Source organism: Oncorhynchus nerka, linkage group LG25 (genome assembly GCF_034236695.1).
Source record: "Oncorhynchus nerka isolate Pitt River linkage group LG25, Oner_Uvic_2.0, whole genome shotgun sequence".
Taxonomy (NCBI): Eukaryota; Metazoa; Chordata; class Actinopteri; order Salmoniformes; family Salmonidae; genus Oncorhynchus; species Oncorhynchus nerka.
In genome coordinates, this window is record NC_088420.1 from 40,590,414 (window position 1) to 40,610,107 (window position 19,694).

The 19,694-nt window shown below is 44.4% G+C and overlaps 1 protein-coding gene across 5 annotated transcripts in view; it reads right to left on the reverse strand.

Moving 5' to 3' along the window:
* The window catches only part of LOC115109514 (tripartite motif-containing protein 44-like), an 82,935-nt gene that overhangs the window by 37,872 nt on the left and 25,369 nt on the right, over positions 1–19,694 (reverse strand). For 3 of the 5 annotated variants that reach the window (XR_010461124.1, XM_065009794.1, XM_029634472.2), the window contains exons 4-5: positions 18,395–18,679; positions 12,869–12,894 (exon numbers count right to left, since the gene is read on the reverse strand). Coding sequence is in view for 4 of the 5 variants with exons in the window: in XM_065009794.1 (XP_064865866.1) it covers positions 12,869–12,894; positions 18,395–18,679 (311 nt within the window). In the remaining variant the exon portion in view is untranslated. The remainder of the gene's footprint in view (positions 1–12,868; positions 12,895–18,394; positions 18,680–19,694) is intronic. The other 2 variants (XM_065009795.1, XM_029634475.2) reach the window with 1 other exon arrangement.

Sequence of the window (19,694 nt, forward strand, 5' to 3'; positions counted from 1 at the left end):
CATTCACTAGGTCCCCCCGTGTGGTTCTGGGATTTTTGCTCACCGTTCTTGTCATAATTTTGACCCCACGGGGTGAGATCTTGCGTGGAGCCCCAGATCGAGGGAGATTATCAGTGGTCTTGTAGGTCTTCCATTTCCTAAAAATTGCTCCCACAGCCAAGCTGCTTACCTATTGCAGATTCAGTCTTCCCTTTGACAGCTCTTTGATCTTGGCCATAGTAGAGTTTGGAGTTTGACTGTTTGAGGATGTGGACAGGTGTCTTTTATACGGATAACAAGTTCAAACAGGTGCCATTAATACAGGTAATGGGTGGAGGACAGAGGAGCCTCTTAAAGAAGAAGTTACAGGTCTGTGAGAGCCAGAAATCTTGCTTGATTGTACGTGACCAAATACTTATTTTCCACCATAATTTTCCAATAAATTCATTAACAATCCTATAATGTGATTTTCTGGATTTTTTTTCTTATTTTGTCTGTCATAGTTGAAGTGTACCTATGATGAAAATTACAGGCCTCTCATCTTTTTAAGTGGGAGAACTTTCACAATTGGTGGCTGACTAAATACTTTTTTGCCCCACTGTATGTGGCCCTTGTTCACTTCAGATTATCACAGGTGTCTGTAATTATCTCTGGCCATCTATGTGGCCTCATCACAAAAACAGATAATTATTAAATAAGATGATTTTAAAATACAAAAACTAGAATAACAAAGTTGTAAAACATTATCCTAAATATAAACCATCAACTTAGTTAATACCGTTGTGTTAAATATGGGGTTTCGGCATGAAATATCCTTTTCATTTACATCACTTATTTGACTGTCAGTGTGTATTTGTTGCTAATGTTTTGGTGTCAAACCGGTGGTACTTGTGAAGAAAGTCTATAGTTGGACGAGTTGCAGAGGTAATTGATTGTCTCTTAAACCATATGGTCTACATACTGGAAACTAACAGACAATATGGACAGATAAAAAAGGAATATAATACAGTAACAGTCAAAAGTTTGGCCACACCTACACATTGAAGTTTTTTTTATTTGTACTATTTTCTACATTGTAGAATAATAGTGAAGACATCTAAAGCTATGAAATAACACAAGGAATCATGTAGTAACCAAAAAAAGTGTTAAATCAAAATATGTATTATATTTCTTCAAAGTAGCCACCCTTTGCCTTGATGACAGCTTTGCACACTTTTGGCATTCTCCGAACCAGCTTCATGAGGTAGTCACCTGGAATGCATTTAAATTAACAGGTGTGTCTTGTTAAAAGTTAATTTGTTGAATTTCTTTCCTTCTTAAATGTGTTTGAGCCAATCAGTTGTGTTGTCACAAGGTAGGGGTGGTAAACAGAAGAGGATAACCAAAGTTACCTCTGTTGCAGGGGATAAGTTCATTAGAGTTACCAACCTCAGAAATTGCAGCCCAAATAAATCCTTCACAGAGATCAAGTAACAGACACATCTCAACATCAACTGTTCAGGAGAGACTGCATGTATCAGGCCTTCATGGTCGAATTGCTGCAAAGAAACCCCTACTAGAGGACACCAATAAGAAGAAGAGACTTGCTTGGGCCAAGAAACATGAACAATGGACGTTAGACCAGTGAAAATCTGTCCTTTGGTCTAATGAGTCTTTAACGCAGAGTAGGTGAACGGATGATCTCCGCATGTGATGTTCCCACCGTGAAGCATGGATGAGAAGGTGTGATGGTGCTTTGCTGATGACACGGTGAGTTATTTAGAATTCAAGGCACACTTAACCAGCATGGCTACCACACCATTCTGCAGCGATAAGCCATCCCATCTCATTTGCGCTTAGTGGAACTATCATTTGTTTTAACAGGACAATTACCCAACACACCTCCAAGCTGTGTAAGGGCTATTTGACCACGGAGAGTGATGGAGTGCTGCATCAGCTGACCTCGCCTCCACAACCACTCGACCTCAACACAATTGAGATGGTTTGGGTTGAGTTGAACCACAGAGTGAAGGAAAAGCATCCAACAAGTGTTACACATATATGAGAACTCCTTCAAGACTGTTGGAAAATAATTCCAGGTGAAGCTGGTTGAGAGAATGCCAAGAGTGTGCAAAGCTGTCGTAAAGGCAAAGGGTGGTTACTTTCAAGAATCAAAAATATATTTGGATTTGTTTAATACTTTTTTGGTTACTACATGATTCCATATGTGTTATTTCATCATTTCTACACTGTAGAAAATAGCAAAAATAAAGAAGAACCCTTGAATGAGTAGGTGTGTCTAAACTTTTGACTGGTACTGTATATGAACACATTTAAAAAAAAAAGTTATTCAAGTATAAATTACCAAAGTTATGATTTGGTATTTTTGGGGTATTTTATTAGGATCCCCATTAGCTGTTGCAAAAGCAGCAGCTACTCTTCCTGGGGTCCACACAAAACATGAAATAGTACAGAACATTAATAGACAAGAACAGCTCAAAAACAGAAGTACATACATTTGGTAGACTGCCATAGATTCTGTTAATTACCAAAATTATTGAAGATTCTGGTGGCATAGGCCTTAGTGAATGTCCAGCCTCTCTTTTTATCAGAAAACTAACAGAAACCCTGCTCTCCTAATCTTCGTCCCTTAAGGACCACCTGTCTAGCATAACTTGCAACTCACCCAGGGTGAAAAACAATCTAAAAATGCAAGCAATGATCAACTTTTAGAGATGTAGAGACTCCATCGATTGGGATGTTTCATTTCCTTTCTTTAGTACAACTCACCCTTCTCATTTGCAAGGTTGCACAATGTCTCTGTCTCTCTCTCCCTCCCTCCCTCTCATGCACTCCCCCTCCATCTCACCTATTTTGCTGTCCCTCTCCCCCTTTCTCTCTTTTCTCTCCAATCCTCCTATATTCTCCAGGGAGACACATTGGCTCTGTGAAATGAACCGTTTATGGCCCATCCCCTGCTGTCCCAGGATGCTTTGAGGAGGTGTGTGTGGAGACGCTAAGCACCTCTCCTGTTCCTCCATCGATCAGAACAAACTAACACACACCCATGCGCACACACAAACTATTGATCAGTGGGCCTACCATCTCCCAAACCAACACCACTCTCTGATCAGGGAAGAGTTATTTCAAGGGGGCTCAGGGAGGATGATGAGAAACCATTAACCAAATCAATGTGTGTGTGTGGTGTATTATGTGAGAGATGTGCAAGGGGGGCAATGGCACCTCTTGGTAGGATATAAATTGATTCAATTAAAGAGAATCGCATAATACATCATTAGCACACAAACAGGCAAACCATGACCAAGTTCATAAAGAGGCTTCAATTGTGCGATTAGAGTCAGATGACAAGTATGGTCATGACCTGTGTCTATGTAGAACTAACACTGGAGAGGGGGCTAGGGAGAGAGGCTCCTCACTAACACTGGGGAGAGGGGACTAGGAGAGAGGCTCCTCACTAACGCTGGGGAGAGGGGACTAGGGAGAGAGGCTCCTCACTAACGCTGGGGAGAGGGGACTAGGGAGAGAGGCTCATCACTAACACTGGGGAGAGGGGACTAGGGAGAGTGGCTCATCACTAACACCGAGGAGAGGGGACTAGGGAGAGAGGCTCCTCACTAACACTGAGGAGAGGGGACTAGGGAGAGAGGCTTCTCACTAACACTGAGGAGACGGGACTAGGGAGAGAGACTCATCACTAACACTGGGGAGAGGGGACTAGGGAGAGAGGCTCTTACTAACACTGAGGAGAGGGGACTAGGGAGAGAGGCTCCTCACTAACACTGAGGAGAGGGGACTAGGGAGAGTGGCTCCTCACTAACACTGAGGAGAGGGGACTAGGGAGAGAGGCTCCTCACTAACACTGAGGAGAGGGGACTAGGGAGAGAGGCTCCTCACTAACACTGAGGAGAGGGGACTAGGGAGAGTGGCTCCTCACTAACACTGGGGAGAGGGGACTAGGGAGAGAGGCTCATCACTAACACCTCACTAACACAGGGGAGAGGAAGCTATGGAGAGAAGAGTACAGTCGTGGCCAAAGGTTTTGAGAATTTTCACAAAAAGTCTGCTGCCTCAGTGTCTAGATATTTTTGTCAGATGTTACTATGGAACAATGAAGTATAATCACAAGCATTTCATAAGCCTTGGTAATCCAAGATGGCGTAGCAGTCGGACGTGTGTTTTGTCTTGTCCCGTCCTGTATAGTGTAAATATAGTTTTTTCCTCTTTTTTTTTCCGTATATATTTCGTACATATTTTAATCTCACTTCCCAACCACAGGCTGAATATACTCTCCTGCAACCCGCATCACCCAATGTGGTACGGATCTGCTTTTTCTATGCTTTAGAATCGGAACCCTCATCAGAAGCTAGCCGCTAACTAGCTACTAGCTAGCCACTGCTAGCGGTCTTCAACGCTAACTAGGACACCAGCGCGACATCTACCCAAAGCATATCAGACTGCTTTTTCTCTACCACATCTCCGGATTCCTACCGCAAGCTCTGAAGCTTTATACCGGATCATCGTAAATAGCTAGCTGCAATCCGAGTGGCTACTCCTGGCTAACGTCTCTGTCCCAGAGCAAGCACCAGTTAGCCTGGAGCTAGCCTCGAGCTAAGCCCATCTCCCGACTACCCGAAGAGGTCCAAAAATACCTAATTTGCCAATTGGCCTGGACCCTCTACTGACCCTCTACTGCCGACACGGAGCCCCGCCGATCCATCACGACTGGTCCGCCGACATAATCGTCCGAGGGGTTTCAACAGGCTTTTCCGCTGCGACATCGCCAAAGATCCATCTGCTGGCCAAGGCCCGCGAGCTTTCTGAATCGCTGTATCTCCAGCTCACCGCATGAAGAGGAATAAATAAACAGACTCACCCCATCGCGACATCCCCCAAAGGTTAACTCTCTAGCCCTCGCTATCTCCCTGCTTGCTAATTCGGCCTGCTAACGGCTAGCTTGTCAAGCTCCGGTCCGCTAACTGCTACCTTGTCTAGCTCGGGCCTACGAACTGTTAGCTTGTTAGCACAGGCCTGCTAACCGTCTGTACCACCGCGTCCCAATCACTCTCTGACCCCATTTACTTTCTATCTCTTTTTGATTTTTAATTTGTTTATACCTTCCGGAAACCTGCCTCACCCAATGTGATACGGAATCGCTATTACTTTTACTCTTATTTTTATTTTTATGACACACTCAAGAACCTCCAGACGCTAACCAGCTAACTAGCTACAAGCTAGTTAGTCATTGTTAGTTTAAAAAAAAAAAAAAAAAAAAAAAACCTGGATAACTCGCCAGCCCCCCTGCCCATCCACTGCCCCCTGGACACTGATCTCTTGGCTACATAGCTGACGCACGCTGGACTGTCCATTAATCACGGTACTCCTTTCTGCTTGTTTGTCTTACCTGTCGGCCCCGTTGCCTAGTCAACGCCATTTTACCTGCTGTTTGTTGTGCTAGCGGATTAGCCTCGCCTACTGTTTTTAGCTAGCTTTCCAAATTCAACATCTGTGATTACTGTATGCCTCGCTGTATGTCTCTCTCAGATGTCAATATGCCTTGTATACTGTTGTTCAGGTTAGTTATAATTGTTTTAGTTCACAATGGAGCCCCTAGACCCACTCTGCATACCCCTGTTACCTCCTTTGTCCCACCTCCCACACATGCGGTGACCTCACCCATTACAACCAGCATGTCCAGAGACAGGTTGTGTCTCATCATCACCCAGTGCCTGGGCTTACCTCCGCTGTACCCGCACCCCACCATACCCCTGTCTGTGCATTATGCCCTGAATATATTCTACCATGCCCAGAAACCTGCTCCTCTTATCCTCTGCCCCCAACGCTCTAGGCGACCAGTTTTGATAGCCTTTAGCCGCACCCTCATACTACTCCTTCTCTGTTCCGCGGGTGATGTGGAGGTAAACCCAGGCCCTGCATGTCCCCAGGTACCCTCATTTGTTGACTTCTGTGATCGAAAAAGCCTTGGTTTTATGCATGTCAACATCAGAAGCCTCCTCCCTAAGTTTGTTTTACTCACTGCTTTAGCACACTCTGCTAACCCTGATGTCCTTGCCGTGTCTGAATCCTGGCTCAGGAAGGCCACCAAAAATTCAGAGATTTCCATACCCAACTATAACATCTTCCGTCAAGATAGAACTACCAAAGGGGGCGGAGTTGCAGTCTACTGCAGAGATAGCCTGCAAAGTAACGTCATACTTTCCAGGTCCATACCCAAACAGTTCGAACTACTAATTTTGAAAATTACCCTCTCCAGAAATAAGTCTCTCACTGTTGCCGCCTGCTACCGGCCACCCTCAGCTCCCAGCTGTGCCCTGGACACCATTTGTGAATTGATCGCCCCCATCTAGCTTCAGAGTTTGTTCTGTTAGGTGACCTAAACTGGGATATGCTTAACACCCCGGCAGTCCTACAATGTAAGCTAGATGCCCTCAATCTCACTCAAATCATCAAGGAACCCACCAGGTACAACCCTAACTCTGTAAACAAGGGCACCCTCATAGACGTCATCCTGACCAACTGGCCCTCCAAATACACCTCCGCTGTCTTCAACCAGGATCTCAGCGATCACTGCCTCATTGCCTGTATCCGCCACGGAGCCGCAGTCAAACGACCACCCCTCATCACTGTCAAACGCTCCCTAAAACACTTCTGTGAGCAGGCCTTTCTAATCGACCTGGCCCGGGTATCCTGGAAGGACATTGACCTCATCCCGTCAGTTGAGGATGCCTGGTCATTCTTTAAAAGTAACTTCCTCACCATTTTAGATAAGCATGCTCCGTTCAAAAAATGCAGAACCAAGAACAGATACAGCCCTTGGTTCACTCCAGACCTGACTGCCCTCGACCAGCACAAAAACATCCTGTGGCGGACTGCAATAGCATCGAATAGCCCCGTGATATGCAACTGTTCAGGAAGTCAGGAACCAATACACGCAGTCAGTCAGGAAAGCTAAGGCCAGCTTCTTCAGGCAGAAGTTTGCATCCTGTAGCTCCAACTCCAAAAAGTTCTGGGACACTGTGAAGTCCATGGAGAACAAGAGTACCTCCTCCCAGCTGCCCACTGCACTGAGGCTAGGTAACACGGTCTCCACCGATAAATCCACGATTATCGAAAGCTTCAATAAGCACTTCTCAACGGCTGGCCATGCCTTCCGCCTGGCTACTCCAACCTCGGCCAACAGCTCCGCCCCCCCGCAGCTCCTCGCCCAAGCCTCTCCAGGTTCTCCTTTACCCAAATCCAGATAGCAGATGTTCTGAAAGAGCTGCAAAACCTAGACCCGTACAAATCAGCTGGGCTTGACAATCTGGACCCTCTATTTCTGAAACTATCTGCCGCCATTGTCGCAACCCCTATTACCAGCCTGTTCAACCTCTCTTTCATATCGTCTGAGATCCCCAAGGATTGAAAGCTGCCGCAGTCATCCCCCTCTTCAAAGGGGAGACACCCTGGACCCAAACTGCTATAGACCTATATCCATCCTGCCCTGCCTATCTAAGGTCTTGAAAGCCAAGTCAACAAACAGGTCACTGACCATCTCGAATCCCACCGTACCTTCTCCGCTGTGCAATCTGGTTTCCGAGCCGGTCACGGGTGCACCTCAGCCACGCTCAAGGTACTAAACGATATCATAACCGCTATCGATAAAAGACAGTACTGTGCAGCCGTCTTCATCGACCTCGCCAAGGCTTTCGACTCTGTCAATCACCATATTCTTATCGGCAGACTCAATAGCCTCGGTTTCTCGGATGACTGCCTTGCCTGGTTCACCAATTACTTTGCAGACAGAGTTCAGTGTGTCAAATCGGAGGGCATGCTGTCCGGTCCTCTGGCAGTCTCTATGGGGGTGCCACAGGGTTCAATTCTCGGGCCGACTCTTTTCTCTGTATATATCAATGATGTTGCTCTTGCTGCGGGCGATTCCCTGATCCACCTCTACGCAGACGACACCATTCTATATACTTTCGGCCCGTCATTGGACACTGTGCTATCTAACCTCCAAACGAGCTTCAATGCCATACAGCACTCCTTCCGTGGCCTCCAACTGCTCTTAAACGCGAGTAAAACCAAATGCATGCTTTTCAACCGATCGCTGCCTGCACCCGCATGCCCGACTAGCATCACCACCCTGGATGGTTCCGACCTTGAATATGTGGACATCTATAAGTACCTAGGTGTCTGGCTAGACTGCAAACTCTCCTTCCAGACTCACATCAAACATCTCCAATCGAAAATCAAATCAAGAGTCGGCTTTCTATTCCGCAACAAAGCCTCCTTCACTCACGCCGCCAAGCTTACCCTAGTAAAACTGACTATCCTACCGATCCTCGATTTCGGCGATGTCATCTACAAAATGGCTTCCAACACTCTACTCAGCAAACTGGATGCAGTCTATCATAGTGCCATCCGTTTTGTCACCAAAGCACCTTATACCACCCACCACTGCGACTTGTATGCTCTAGTCGGCTGGCCCTCGCTACATATTCGTCGCCAGACCCACTGGCTCCAGGTCATCTACAAGTCCATGCTAGGTAAAGCTCCCCCCTATCTCAGTTCACTGGTCACGATGGCAACACCCATCCGTAGCACACGCTCCAGCAGGTGTATCTCACTGATCATCCCTAAAGCCAACACCTCATTTGGCCGCCTTTCGTTCCAGTACTCTGCTGCCTGTGACTGGAATGAACTGCAAAAATCGCTGAAGTTGGAGACTTTTATCTCCTCACCAACTTCAAACATCAGCTATCCGAGCAGCTAACCGATCGCTGCAGCTGTACATAGTCTATTGGTAAATAGCCCACCCATTTTCACCTACCTCATCCCCATACTGTTTTTATACTGTTTTTTTATTTTATTTATTTATTTACTTTTCTGCTCTTTTGCACACCAATATCTCTACCTGTACATGACCATCTGATCATTTATCACCCCAGTGTTAATCTGCAAAATTGTATTATTCGCCTACCTCCTCATGCCTTTTGCACACATTGTATATAGACTGCCCATTTTTTTTCTACTGTGTTATTGACTTGTTAATTGCTTACTCCATGTGTAACTCTGTGTTGTCTGTTCACACTGCTATGCTTTATCTTGGCCAGGTCGCAGTTGCAAATGAGAACTTGTTCTCAACTAGCCTACCTGGTTAAATAAAGGTGAAATAAAATAAAATTAAAATAAAAGTGTCAAAGGCTTTTACTGACAATTACATGACGTTGATGCAAAGAGTGAATATTTGCAGTGTTGACCCTTCTTTTTCAAGTCCTCTGAAATCCGCCCTGGCATGCTGTCAATTAACTTCTGGGCCACATCCTGACTGATGGCAGCCCATTCTTGCATAATCAATGCTTGGAGTTTGTCAGAATTTGTGGGGTGTTTGTTTGTCCATCCGCCTCTTGAGGATTGACCACAAGTTCTCAATGGGAATAAGGTCTGGGGAGTTTCCTGGTCATGCACCCAAAATATCGATGTTTGGTTCCCATAGCCACTTCGTTATCACTTTTGCTTTATGGCAAGGTGCTCCATCATGCTGGAAAAGGCATTGTTCGTCACCAAACTGTTCCTGGATGTTTGGGAGAAGTCGCTCTCTGAGGATGTGTTGGTACCATTCTTTATTCATGGCTGTGTTCTTAGGCAAAATTGTGAGGGAGCCCACTCCCTTGGCTGAGAAGCAACCCCACACATGAATGGTCTCGTGATGCTTTACTGTTGGCATGACACAGGACTGATGGCAGCACTCACCTTGTCTTCTCTGGACAAGCTTTTTTCCGGATGCCCCAAAACAATCGGAAAGGGGAATCATCAGAGAAAATGACTTTACCCCAGTCCTCAGCAGTCCAATCCCTGTACCTTCTGCAGAATATCAGTCTGTCCCTGATGTTTTTTCTGGAGAGAAGGGGCTTCTTTGCTGCACTTCTTGACACCAGGCCATCCTCCAAAAGTCTTCACCTCACAGTGCATGCAGATGCACTCACACCTGCCTGCTGCCATTCCTGAGCAAGCTCTGTACTGGTGGTGCCCCAATCCCGCAGCTGAATCAACTTTAGGAGACGGTCTGTTGGACTTTCTTGGGCGCCCTGAAGCCTTCTTCACAACAATTGTAAGCTTGTAAGCTATAACCCTACAGAAATGAAAAAGACATGTATTCCCTCCACTTTCCCAGTCACTTTCCTCCCTCTCTCCTTCCTTCCTTTAGTTCCCGTTCTTCTTGCATTAGGCTTCATTATGTTTTATACGTGTTGGTATCTGATGCCTTCATCCAGGCAGGGAGCTGGGCTAAATTCTGCATCCACAGCATTTTATGAAGATGGAAAAGAGTAGTGTATGTGCATACATGTATGAGTGTGTGCATACATTTGTGTACACTATCGTTCAAAGTATAAGAACACCTACTCATTCAAGGGGTTTTCTTTATTTGTACTATTTTCTACATTGTAGCATAATAGTGAAGACATCAAAACCTCGAAATAGCACATATGGAATCATGTAGTAACCAAAAAAAGTGTTAAAAAAATCCAAATATATTTTATATTTGAGGTTCTTCAAATAGCCACCCTTTGCATTGATGACAGCTTTGCACTCGCTTGGCATTCACTCAACCAGCTTCCCTTGGAATGCTTTTCCAATCGTCTTGAAGGAGTTCCCACATATGCTGAGCACTTGTTGGATGCTTTCCTTCACTCTGCGGTCAGACTCATCCCAAACTATCTACATTTTGTTGAGATCGGGGGATTGTGGAGGCCAGATCATCTGATGCAGCACTCCATCACTCTCCTTCTTGGTAAATAGCCCTTACACATCCTGGAGGTGTGTTGTGCCATTGTCCTGTAGAAAAACAGTCTCACTAAGCGCAAACCAGATGGGATGGCATATCGCTGCAGAATCCTGTGGTTTAACACTTTTTTGGTTACTACATGATTCCATATGTGTCATTCCATAATTTTGATATCTTCACTATTCTTCTACAATGTAGAAAATAGTAAAAAAACAAAAACAACAACCTGTGAATGAGTAGGTGTTCTAAAACCTTTGACTGGTAGAGAGTGTGTGCATGTGTGTGTGTTAGATATCTATCTATCTAGGTTAACCTTGACCAAGGGCATTGTAGAAGCGTTATCCAACCGTGGGGTCCCAATTCTCAGCCATCTGGTCTGGATAGAGAGTAGTGGATTGTGCTTGGGTCTCAGCATTACCATTGGCAGGCCCATCAGTTACAGCCCCTGAGCTGGCAGTTATACTGGGCCTCTCCATGGCTGGGTCAGGGCCATTAAAAACAAAACACTAGAATCTGCAAATATTGTACATTTCTCCAAAACAAATACTCCAACTCCTCTATGTACTTGCTCCATATTCTGCAGGTGTGTGACAAAACAAGGCAATGCTGATTGATGTGTTTATTCAGTTTCCCTGCCGTAGCTGCTATTTGGTTATTTGTGTTATCACTTATCTGTTCTGAAAATCCAACAACATTCCAAAGATAAAACACAGAGCTGTCTGTCTTTCTCTAAAGCTTTTAGTTCAAAGCTTGTTGATGGTGTCTGTCTTAAAAGACACTGTCTTCTTTAACCTTTATTCAACCACAAAGTCCCTTTCAGATAAAGCATTTATTTCCCACCGGATATACTGAGGCTGACATTTCAGAAAGGCAGACAGAGGCACTGCCTGTGTCTCAGACCTTTACTGAGCGAGCGAGTGAGTGTGTGCGTGTATGTGTGAGAGAGAGGTGTGGAGGCAGCCTGACATCAAGGCCGGGAGAGACACACACACCAAAGGGACACAGCAGGGGGTGATGGGAAGGCAGCTCCTCTGAGATCCATGTCAGTGTCAGGTAATCAATACGTGTGTGACTGGGTAAAGGCTATCTGTTACACCTACACCTTTACAAGAGAGAGACAGGTGGACAGATGGACGACAGGATGAACAGACAGACTTACAGATAGTAGGCAGGCAGACAGACAGAGAAGACACACACACCCCCTACACGACTACCTACCAGACCAGCTTACTACAACACAGACCGTGCTGCCGAAGCACGGTCGATCCACCTGAAGGCTTGAGTTGACCCCCAATAATCAGACTACAGCTTGACCACACACTAGTGGACAGTGTGTCTCTCCAGCATCCAGCCCGGCTCGGCCCAGTGTCCAATGAAGCGGACAGGGGCAGGTCATTCTGTGTTGCCGTGTGATTAAAGAGGGCAAGTCGTCACCTTTTCAAGCATTTAATTCCAGCGGGGACAGAGATTAGAGCAGCTAATTGCCTGGCTGGGCCACGGACGTGACACACATACAGTACTAAAGGGGAGGAGGAGAAAAGGAGGGGGGGACACTGTGCAAGGGCTGGAGAGAGAAGTGTGTGTGTGTGTGTGTGTGTGTTTTTAGCTTTTACTATCCTTGTGGGGACCAGAAGTCCTCACAACGATTGTAAAACAAGGAAAGTGGGGACATTTTGGCTATTGCCTTATTCCTTGTGGGGACCGGCGAAATGTCCTCACTTTCTTTGTTTTATCATCCTTGTGAGGAATTCTGGTCCTCACAAAGACAGTAAAAGCAACGTCTGTTAGGTTTAGGTTTGCAATTTGGGTTAGTATTAGGAGTTAAGGTTAGGGAAAATAGGAATTTTGAAAGGGAATCAATTGTTTGGTCCCCACAAGGATAGTAAAACAAGTGTGTGTGTGTGTGTGTGTGTGTGTGTGCGCGCGTGAGAGAGGAGTGCATGTGTGAGTTTACTGTACGTGTGAGCATGGATGTGTGTCGCATACTGATCCCCTCTCCCTGTAAGCCCACTGTAAAACCACCTGAGTGTGGGGATTTAAAAGGGTACTTTTCTCCCAGTTCTGCCAGATGCTATAAAAGAGGTTGTTGTGAATCAGTCTTACCTTGGCCTGGCCTCAATGTCGCGCTGCTGAAAAAGACAAGAGAAACAGCAGTTTAAATACAGGAGACTATAACACAGCACTGTGGTTGACACTGACACAATCAAACATCTACACAGATGGCAAGACATCACACAGCTGACATCACATATCAAAAGCTATTCTCAAAGATATCGGTGTGTTACATGAGAGGAGAGTAAATGAGCCCAGTGGTGGATCAGTTCTCTGACAGTAGACACTGTTCACACTTTAATTAGCAGCCACAAGCAGCCACCTCAGTCACCATGCAGCCGCCAGCTATAGAGGAGAACCGCAGAGACTAACAAGACAGTACGATACTATAGCTTCCCCTGGAGGGCCCTGCTAACTCCATCTCTCGGCTCCTTTTCATTAAAACAAATGAAATCAAATGTTGTTATTTGTCACATGCGCCGAATAAAACAGGTGTAGACCTTACAGTGAAATGCGTACTTACAAGACCTTAACCAACAATGTTTTAAGAAAAAACCTAAAAAAAAGAAATAAAAGTAAAAAAAAGAATTAAAGAGCAGCAGTAAAATAACAACAGCGAGGATATATACAGGGGGTACCGGTAGAGTCAATGTGCGGGGGCACCGGTTAGTCGAGGTAACTGAGGTAATATGTAATGTAGGTAGAGTGACTATGCATAGATAATAACAGAGTGTAGCAGCAGCGTAGAAGAGGGAGGGGCAATGCAAATAATATGGGTAGACATTTGATTAGATGTTCAAGAGTCTTATGACTTCGGGGAAGAAGCTGCTCAGAAGCCTCTTGGACCTAGATTTGGAGCTCCGGTACCGCTTGCCATGCGGAAGCAGAGAGAACAGTCTATGTCTATGACTAGGGTGGCTGGAATCTGACAATTTCTAGGGCCTTTCTCTGACACCGCCTGATAAAGAGGTCCTGGATGGCAGGAAGCTTTGCCCCAGTGATGTACTGGGCCATACGCACTACCCTCTGTAGTGCCTTGCGGTTGGAGGCCGAGCAGTTGCCATACCAGACAGTGATGCAAACCGTCAGGATGCTCTCGATGATACAGCTGTCGAACCTTTTGAGGATCTGAGGACCCATGCCAAATATTTTCAGTCTCGAGGGGTAATAGGTTTTGTCGTGCCCTCTTCACAACTGTCTTGGTGTCCTTGGACCATGTTAGTTTGTTGGTGATCTGGACGCCAAGGAACTTGAAGCTCTCAACCTGCTCCACTACAGCCCCGTCGATGAGAATGGGGGCTTGCTCGGTCCACCTTTTCCTGTAGTCCACAATCAAGACACAATGAACAGAACTACCCTCCTTCTTCCCACTTAGTTAAAAGTGGACTATTTGATACTAAAATCTAATTTGAATAGGTGCAGAATTAAAATCAATTGTAAAAATAAGAAAATATTGTGGCTGGGTGGGCCAGATGGGTGGGGTCTAGTTTACTATAGTAACCCAGGTCTGATTGAGACTGGGGAAATGTCAAATCAAATCAAATTGTATTTGTCACATACACATGGTTAGCAGATGTTAATGCGAGTGTAGCGAAATGCTTGTGCTTCTAGTTCCGACAATGCAGTGATATCTACAGTGATGGCATTAATTTCTCTCTCTATGGCTGCGTTTAGACTGGCAGCCAAATTCCTGTGCTTTTACATCTGCATTGCCTTGGCGTTTTAGGCTGTGTTTCTACACCTGCATTGCTTGCTGTTTGGGGTTTTAGGCTGGGTTTCTGTACAGCACTTTGAGATATCAGCTGATGTACGAAGGGCTATATAAATACATTTGATTTGTTTCTTTGTGACTTTGTGACCTCTGCTGATGTAAAAAGGGCTTTATAAATACATTTGATTGAAATCTGATTTTTTTTCACTTTTGACCAATCAGGTCAGCTCTGATGTGAAAAGATCTGACACGATTGGTCTGGTTTAGGAGCAGGTCAGGTTGAGGCCTGGGTCAACACGGTCAGCACACTGGGCATCTAATGACAAGCTAATGGCTGATTGGACCCTGTCCGAGGCCAGGAGGCTTTACACATGATTGTACCCACTGCTTCTACTCTCTAATGTCAAACACTCACTTGCTCACACACAGGCATGCATGTACAAATGAGGAAACTACTGTAACTTGCTCAAACAAACAGCCACACTCATTCTAGTATGCACACTAACACAGATTCATATGAGTGCAAACACATCTCACACAATTCAATGGAACGTGTTAGTCTGTGTATTGGTGCACTGCGGCATGTGAGAGGGTCAGTGTGCATGATTGTCTATCTATATGGGTATCATTCCAGTCTGTGCACTTTGCTGTGTGTGTTTATGCTCTGCAGTGTGTATTTGTCTGTATGCTTAGCTGTGTGTGTTCTGCAGTGTGTGTGTGTGTGTGTATTCTCTGACTATGTGTGTGGTTGTGTGCATGTGCTATGTGAGACTTTGTGTGTGTGTTCTGTCAGACAGGCTGAGGGATGATTTCCTCCGGGGTGACAGATCAGTGCTCAGTAATCATGGTGGGTGGTGTTTGGAGGGTAAACACAGCGGGCGTACGTCTGTAGAGCTACTTGCCTACCTACCTTCCTACCTACCTACCACCAGCCAGCCCGCCCCGCTCTCTATTGATTTAATGACAGATCTGTAGATTACACTGCAAAACAGGAGCCCATTGATTCTGTAATAAATGTACACAGCAACTGCCATAACAGCTGGCCCATTCTTTATCAGCTTTACCTCTATTTAGGCTAATTTCCTAGCGAGCATTAACACAAACACACACGCACAAGCATCATTCTCCATTTATGCACTGGACTTCTCAAACTAGTATGTATCTTATAGGATAAATTATGGGATTATGTTAATGTTTTTGCCTAAAATTGCAAAACTATCAGATAATTTGGGTAATTAACAAGTCATGTATGACAATCTATGGTAACTTTGGTAATTTAAACTTGAATAACTTTTCAAAAACTATTCATGTATAGTATTCATTTTTCTAAATTGTGTCCATATTTCCCATGAGTTTCTGGAGGATAGACCATATGGTTCAATAGAAAATAGCCTAATTTATGAAAAAAAGCATCTAATCAACAATGGCATTACTTTCAATTAACTCTGCAACTCTTCCAACTATTGACTTTTTTCAAAACTGCCACCAGTTTGGCGACAAAACATTTTCAACAAAGACATATTGACATAGTACAATTCATGCTGAAGCCCTCATATTAAACACCAGTGGCATTCACTAAGTTGATGGTATATATTTAGGATAATGGTTTTACAGCTTTGTCATTCTATTTTTTGTTTAAAAACCATGTTATATATTTTACATGTGAAAAGGCAAAACAGAGGGCCAGAGAAAATGACAGACACCTGTGATAATCCGAAGTACCCAAAAGGGAAACTAGATGTCTTGTGATAGATTACCTAAAAATCCTTCAAACATTTCCAGTAATATTCACTACGTTTGCCTGATCTAAAGCAAGCGGACTCATCTCAATTATGAGAAGTTTGCTTTAGAGAGGGGTTTGAGGAAGGATAATGATCGGGATGATATTATTCCATCCTAAATGATTTCCATAGTCTTATTCTTTCAGATGTGGTTTGTGGTTGCTGGTCTGTTGGTATTCATACAGTGCGTTTCTGTTGCTTTTCTCTCTCAGATCTGCAGTTGGCATCTTTTCCATCTTGTAAGTAGATAGTGGGGCCACTACATCAGAGAATACAGACGGCTAGAACTGAAACGCGCTCGAGAATGTGATTAGATTGTGTGTATAAATTGGTATTAGGGTCTTCTCTCTAACTCGTTCCCTATCTTGTATCTCTTGCACACACACAAATGTTTCTATTTGTACCTCATCATACACACACATATATCCCTAAGGCATCTCAAACACTGTACATGTCTCTCTCTCTCTCGCTCCTATAGACATCTCTAAGTCACAGCGGGGCATTACTCAAAGCAGAAATGACTTACAGGAGAGAACAAACAGGGCAACCATCACCATTCAATTAGGCCCTTAATGAACTCGGACCACCACGAGCCGATCATTTCACACAGGAAAGCAATCTGCAGGCTGGCCACAGCCATTACTACATCCCTCCGTCTCTCCCTGACTGCCAGCCACCCTGACTGGCTCATGCCTGAGAGGCTCCACCAGGGAAGACAATAGTCCAGTCTCCAACAGTTAAACTATAGCAGTTGAGTAATGGGCCAGGAGGATCTTTTAATTTACCCCTGTAGAAATAAGAGCCTTCTTTTAACTAGTATGAGGGAGGAGGAGTGGGTGGGGAGGGGAATGGGGTGTGTGCATGTGAGTGAGTGAGAATACATATGTGTATGTGTGTGTAAATGTGTACGTATGTAAATGTCAGTGTGTCACTGTATGAGTGTGCGAATAATGGTGTGGGCGTATGAGAAAGTAACCTTGGCAGGGATTGTTATGTAGAAGAGTATTTCCAGCTGGTGTCTCTCTCTGTGTGTGTGTGTGTGTGTGTGTGTGTGTGTGTACCTGACAAGCAGCCAGAGGACATACATAGTTACACTTAAGCCCCCAGCTATGCAGTGCTAAACATGTTTACATCTAAGAACCCACCCTAGTTTTACACAAGCAGCTTCCCAAATAAAAAACCTGGTCTCAGGGCATTTTGTATTATTCTGTGGGTAAATCCGGGACAATCCATTTAGTATCATATGTTACGTTTCATATAGTTTGTATTAATTTGTGGATAACCATCACCCATTTTATATGATATGTTATGAATTACAATTCGTATTACATGTTACGAATTTGTAAATTATATAATATGTAACGAATTTGCAAAACGTATGATATGTTGCAAATCTAGCTAGGTGGCCAACTTTAGCTAGCTGGCTAACGTTAGCGAGGTTAGGGTTAGCTAACATGCTAAGTAGTTGCAAAGTTGCTAAAAAAGTAGTAAGTAGTTGAAAAGTTGCTAATTAGCTAAAATGCAAAAGTTATCAGTGATGAGATTTGAAATCTAAACCTTCAGGTTGCTAAACATTCGCTTTATATGCCTGCCCATCCACCAAGAACAACCACCCTACTTTCATTTTTGCCTTAAGTAACCATCTGGTCTTATGTAACCATACCAAACATAACATATAATACTAATTTGAGTGACCCGGATTTACATTTACTGTGTTTGCCTGGTCTCATAGACTAAACATGAGTTTAAGAAAGTGGTGTAAACTGATTTTATCCCTTTGTACTCAGCACTGACCTTATAACCTATCTTATAACTGACCTGTATAAATGTTTTATCCTAACCCACCATCATACTAGGATATCTGAAAAGGCACAGCATGTTGAATTACCAATCAACATGCCGTGGCTTTTCAGATATCCTAGTATGATGGTGGGTTAGGATGAAACATTTATATAGGTCAGTTATAAGGTCAGTTATAAGGTCGGTGCTGCGTTACACACCCAATGATGCACTGATCCAAGATCAGTGCCTACAGTGGTAACATCTACCCTGACAATGGTGGTGTATAAGGGAGGGGTGCCTCACCGCTGGTCTGGGGCATGGTCCTCCCTGGGCTAGGGCGGCTACTCCGGCTCCAGGCTGTGCCTCGGCCTGGTCCAGCTGGCCCAGCTGCTGCGTGATACAGGCCATCTCCTCCTGGAGCCGCTCGGTGTGGACGGTGATCTCAGCGATCTTCTCGGCGGCGGCGGCGGTCAGGAAGGCTTCCTTCAGGTCCACTAGGTGGAGGGTCCTCTTCTCCTCCAGACGAACTAGCCGGTGGAGCTCATCAAACTGACTGTTGACATACGCCTCCAACTGCTCTGTAGACATCTAGAGAGGACAGCGAGAGAGCAAGAGAGAAAGCGAGAGAGAGATGGAAGAATGTGAAAGAAGGTGAAGAGATGTGAGGAAGAATAGCAGGATGAAAAGGTGCAACAGTCGCATTGACGGTCTACAGACAGTCGGCCTGAGTCAGTGTCTCCCCTGTATCAATTTCTCAAAAAAAGAACAAACACATGTTTTTTAAATAGTTGAAAAGTTGCTAATTAGCTAAAATGCTAAAGTTATCAGTGATGAGATTTGAAATCTAAACCTTCAGGTTGCTAAACATTCGCGTTATATGCCTGCCCATTCACCAAGAACAACCACCCTACTTTCATTTTTGCCTTAAGTAACCATCTGGTCTTATGTAACCATACCAAACATAACATATAATACTAATTTGAGTGACCCGGATTTAACTTTACTGTGTTTGCCTGGTCTCATAGACTAAACATGAGTTTAAAAAAGTGTAAACTGATTTTATCCCTTTGTACTCATCACCGACCTTATAACTGACCTATATAAATGTTTTATCCTAACCCACCATCATACTAGGATATCTGAAAAGGCACAGCATGTTGAATTACCAATCAACATGCTGTGGCTTTTCAGATATCCTAGTAAATATGTATTTTTTTGTAAATCGGGATTGTAAAAAAAAAATCTGTGTAAACTTAAACAACTAAGATCATCTTCTGTGATGTGGTTCACAGCAGCACTAACAGGTGTGTTGACATGACAACTGTGTTGGAGTTTTGAATGACCCTTGCCCCCCTTTGTTCCATTCTGGCTGAAGACCTAGCTAGCCAGTAACTAGCCAACAACAGACACAGATGAAAAGGGAAAACATAAGTATCTTTGCCATAGATGAATATGGTAAACATTTAATTGTATTTACTGACACCCTACAGTCAAATGTTCCCAACAGAAGAGTAGCTCTATAGCTATTTAAATCACACCCCTCTGCAACCACTCCTTCTTTGATGTTGGTTACGGTACTTATTTAAATTAGAGAAGAAAATAT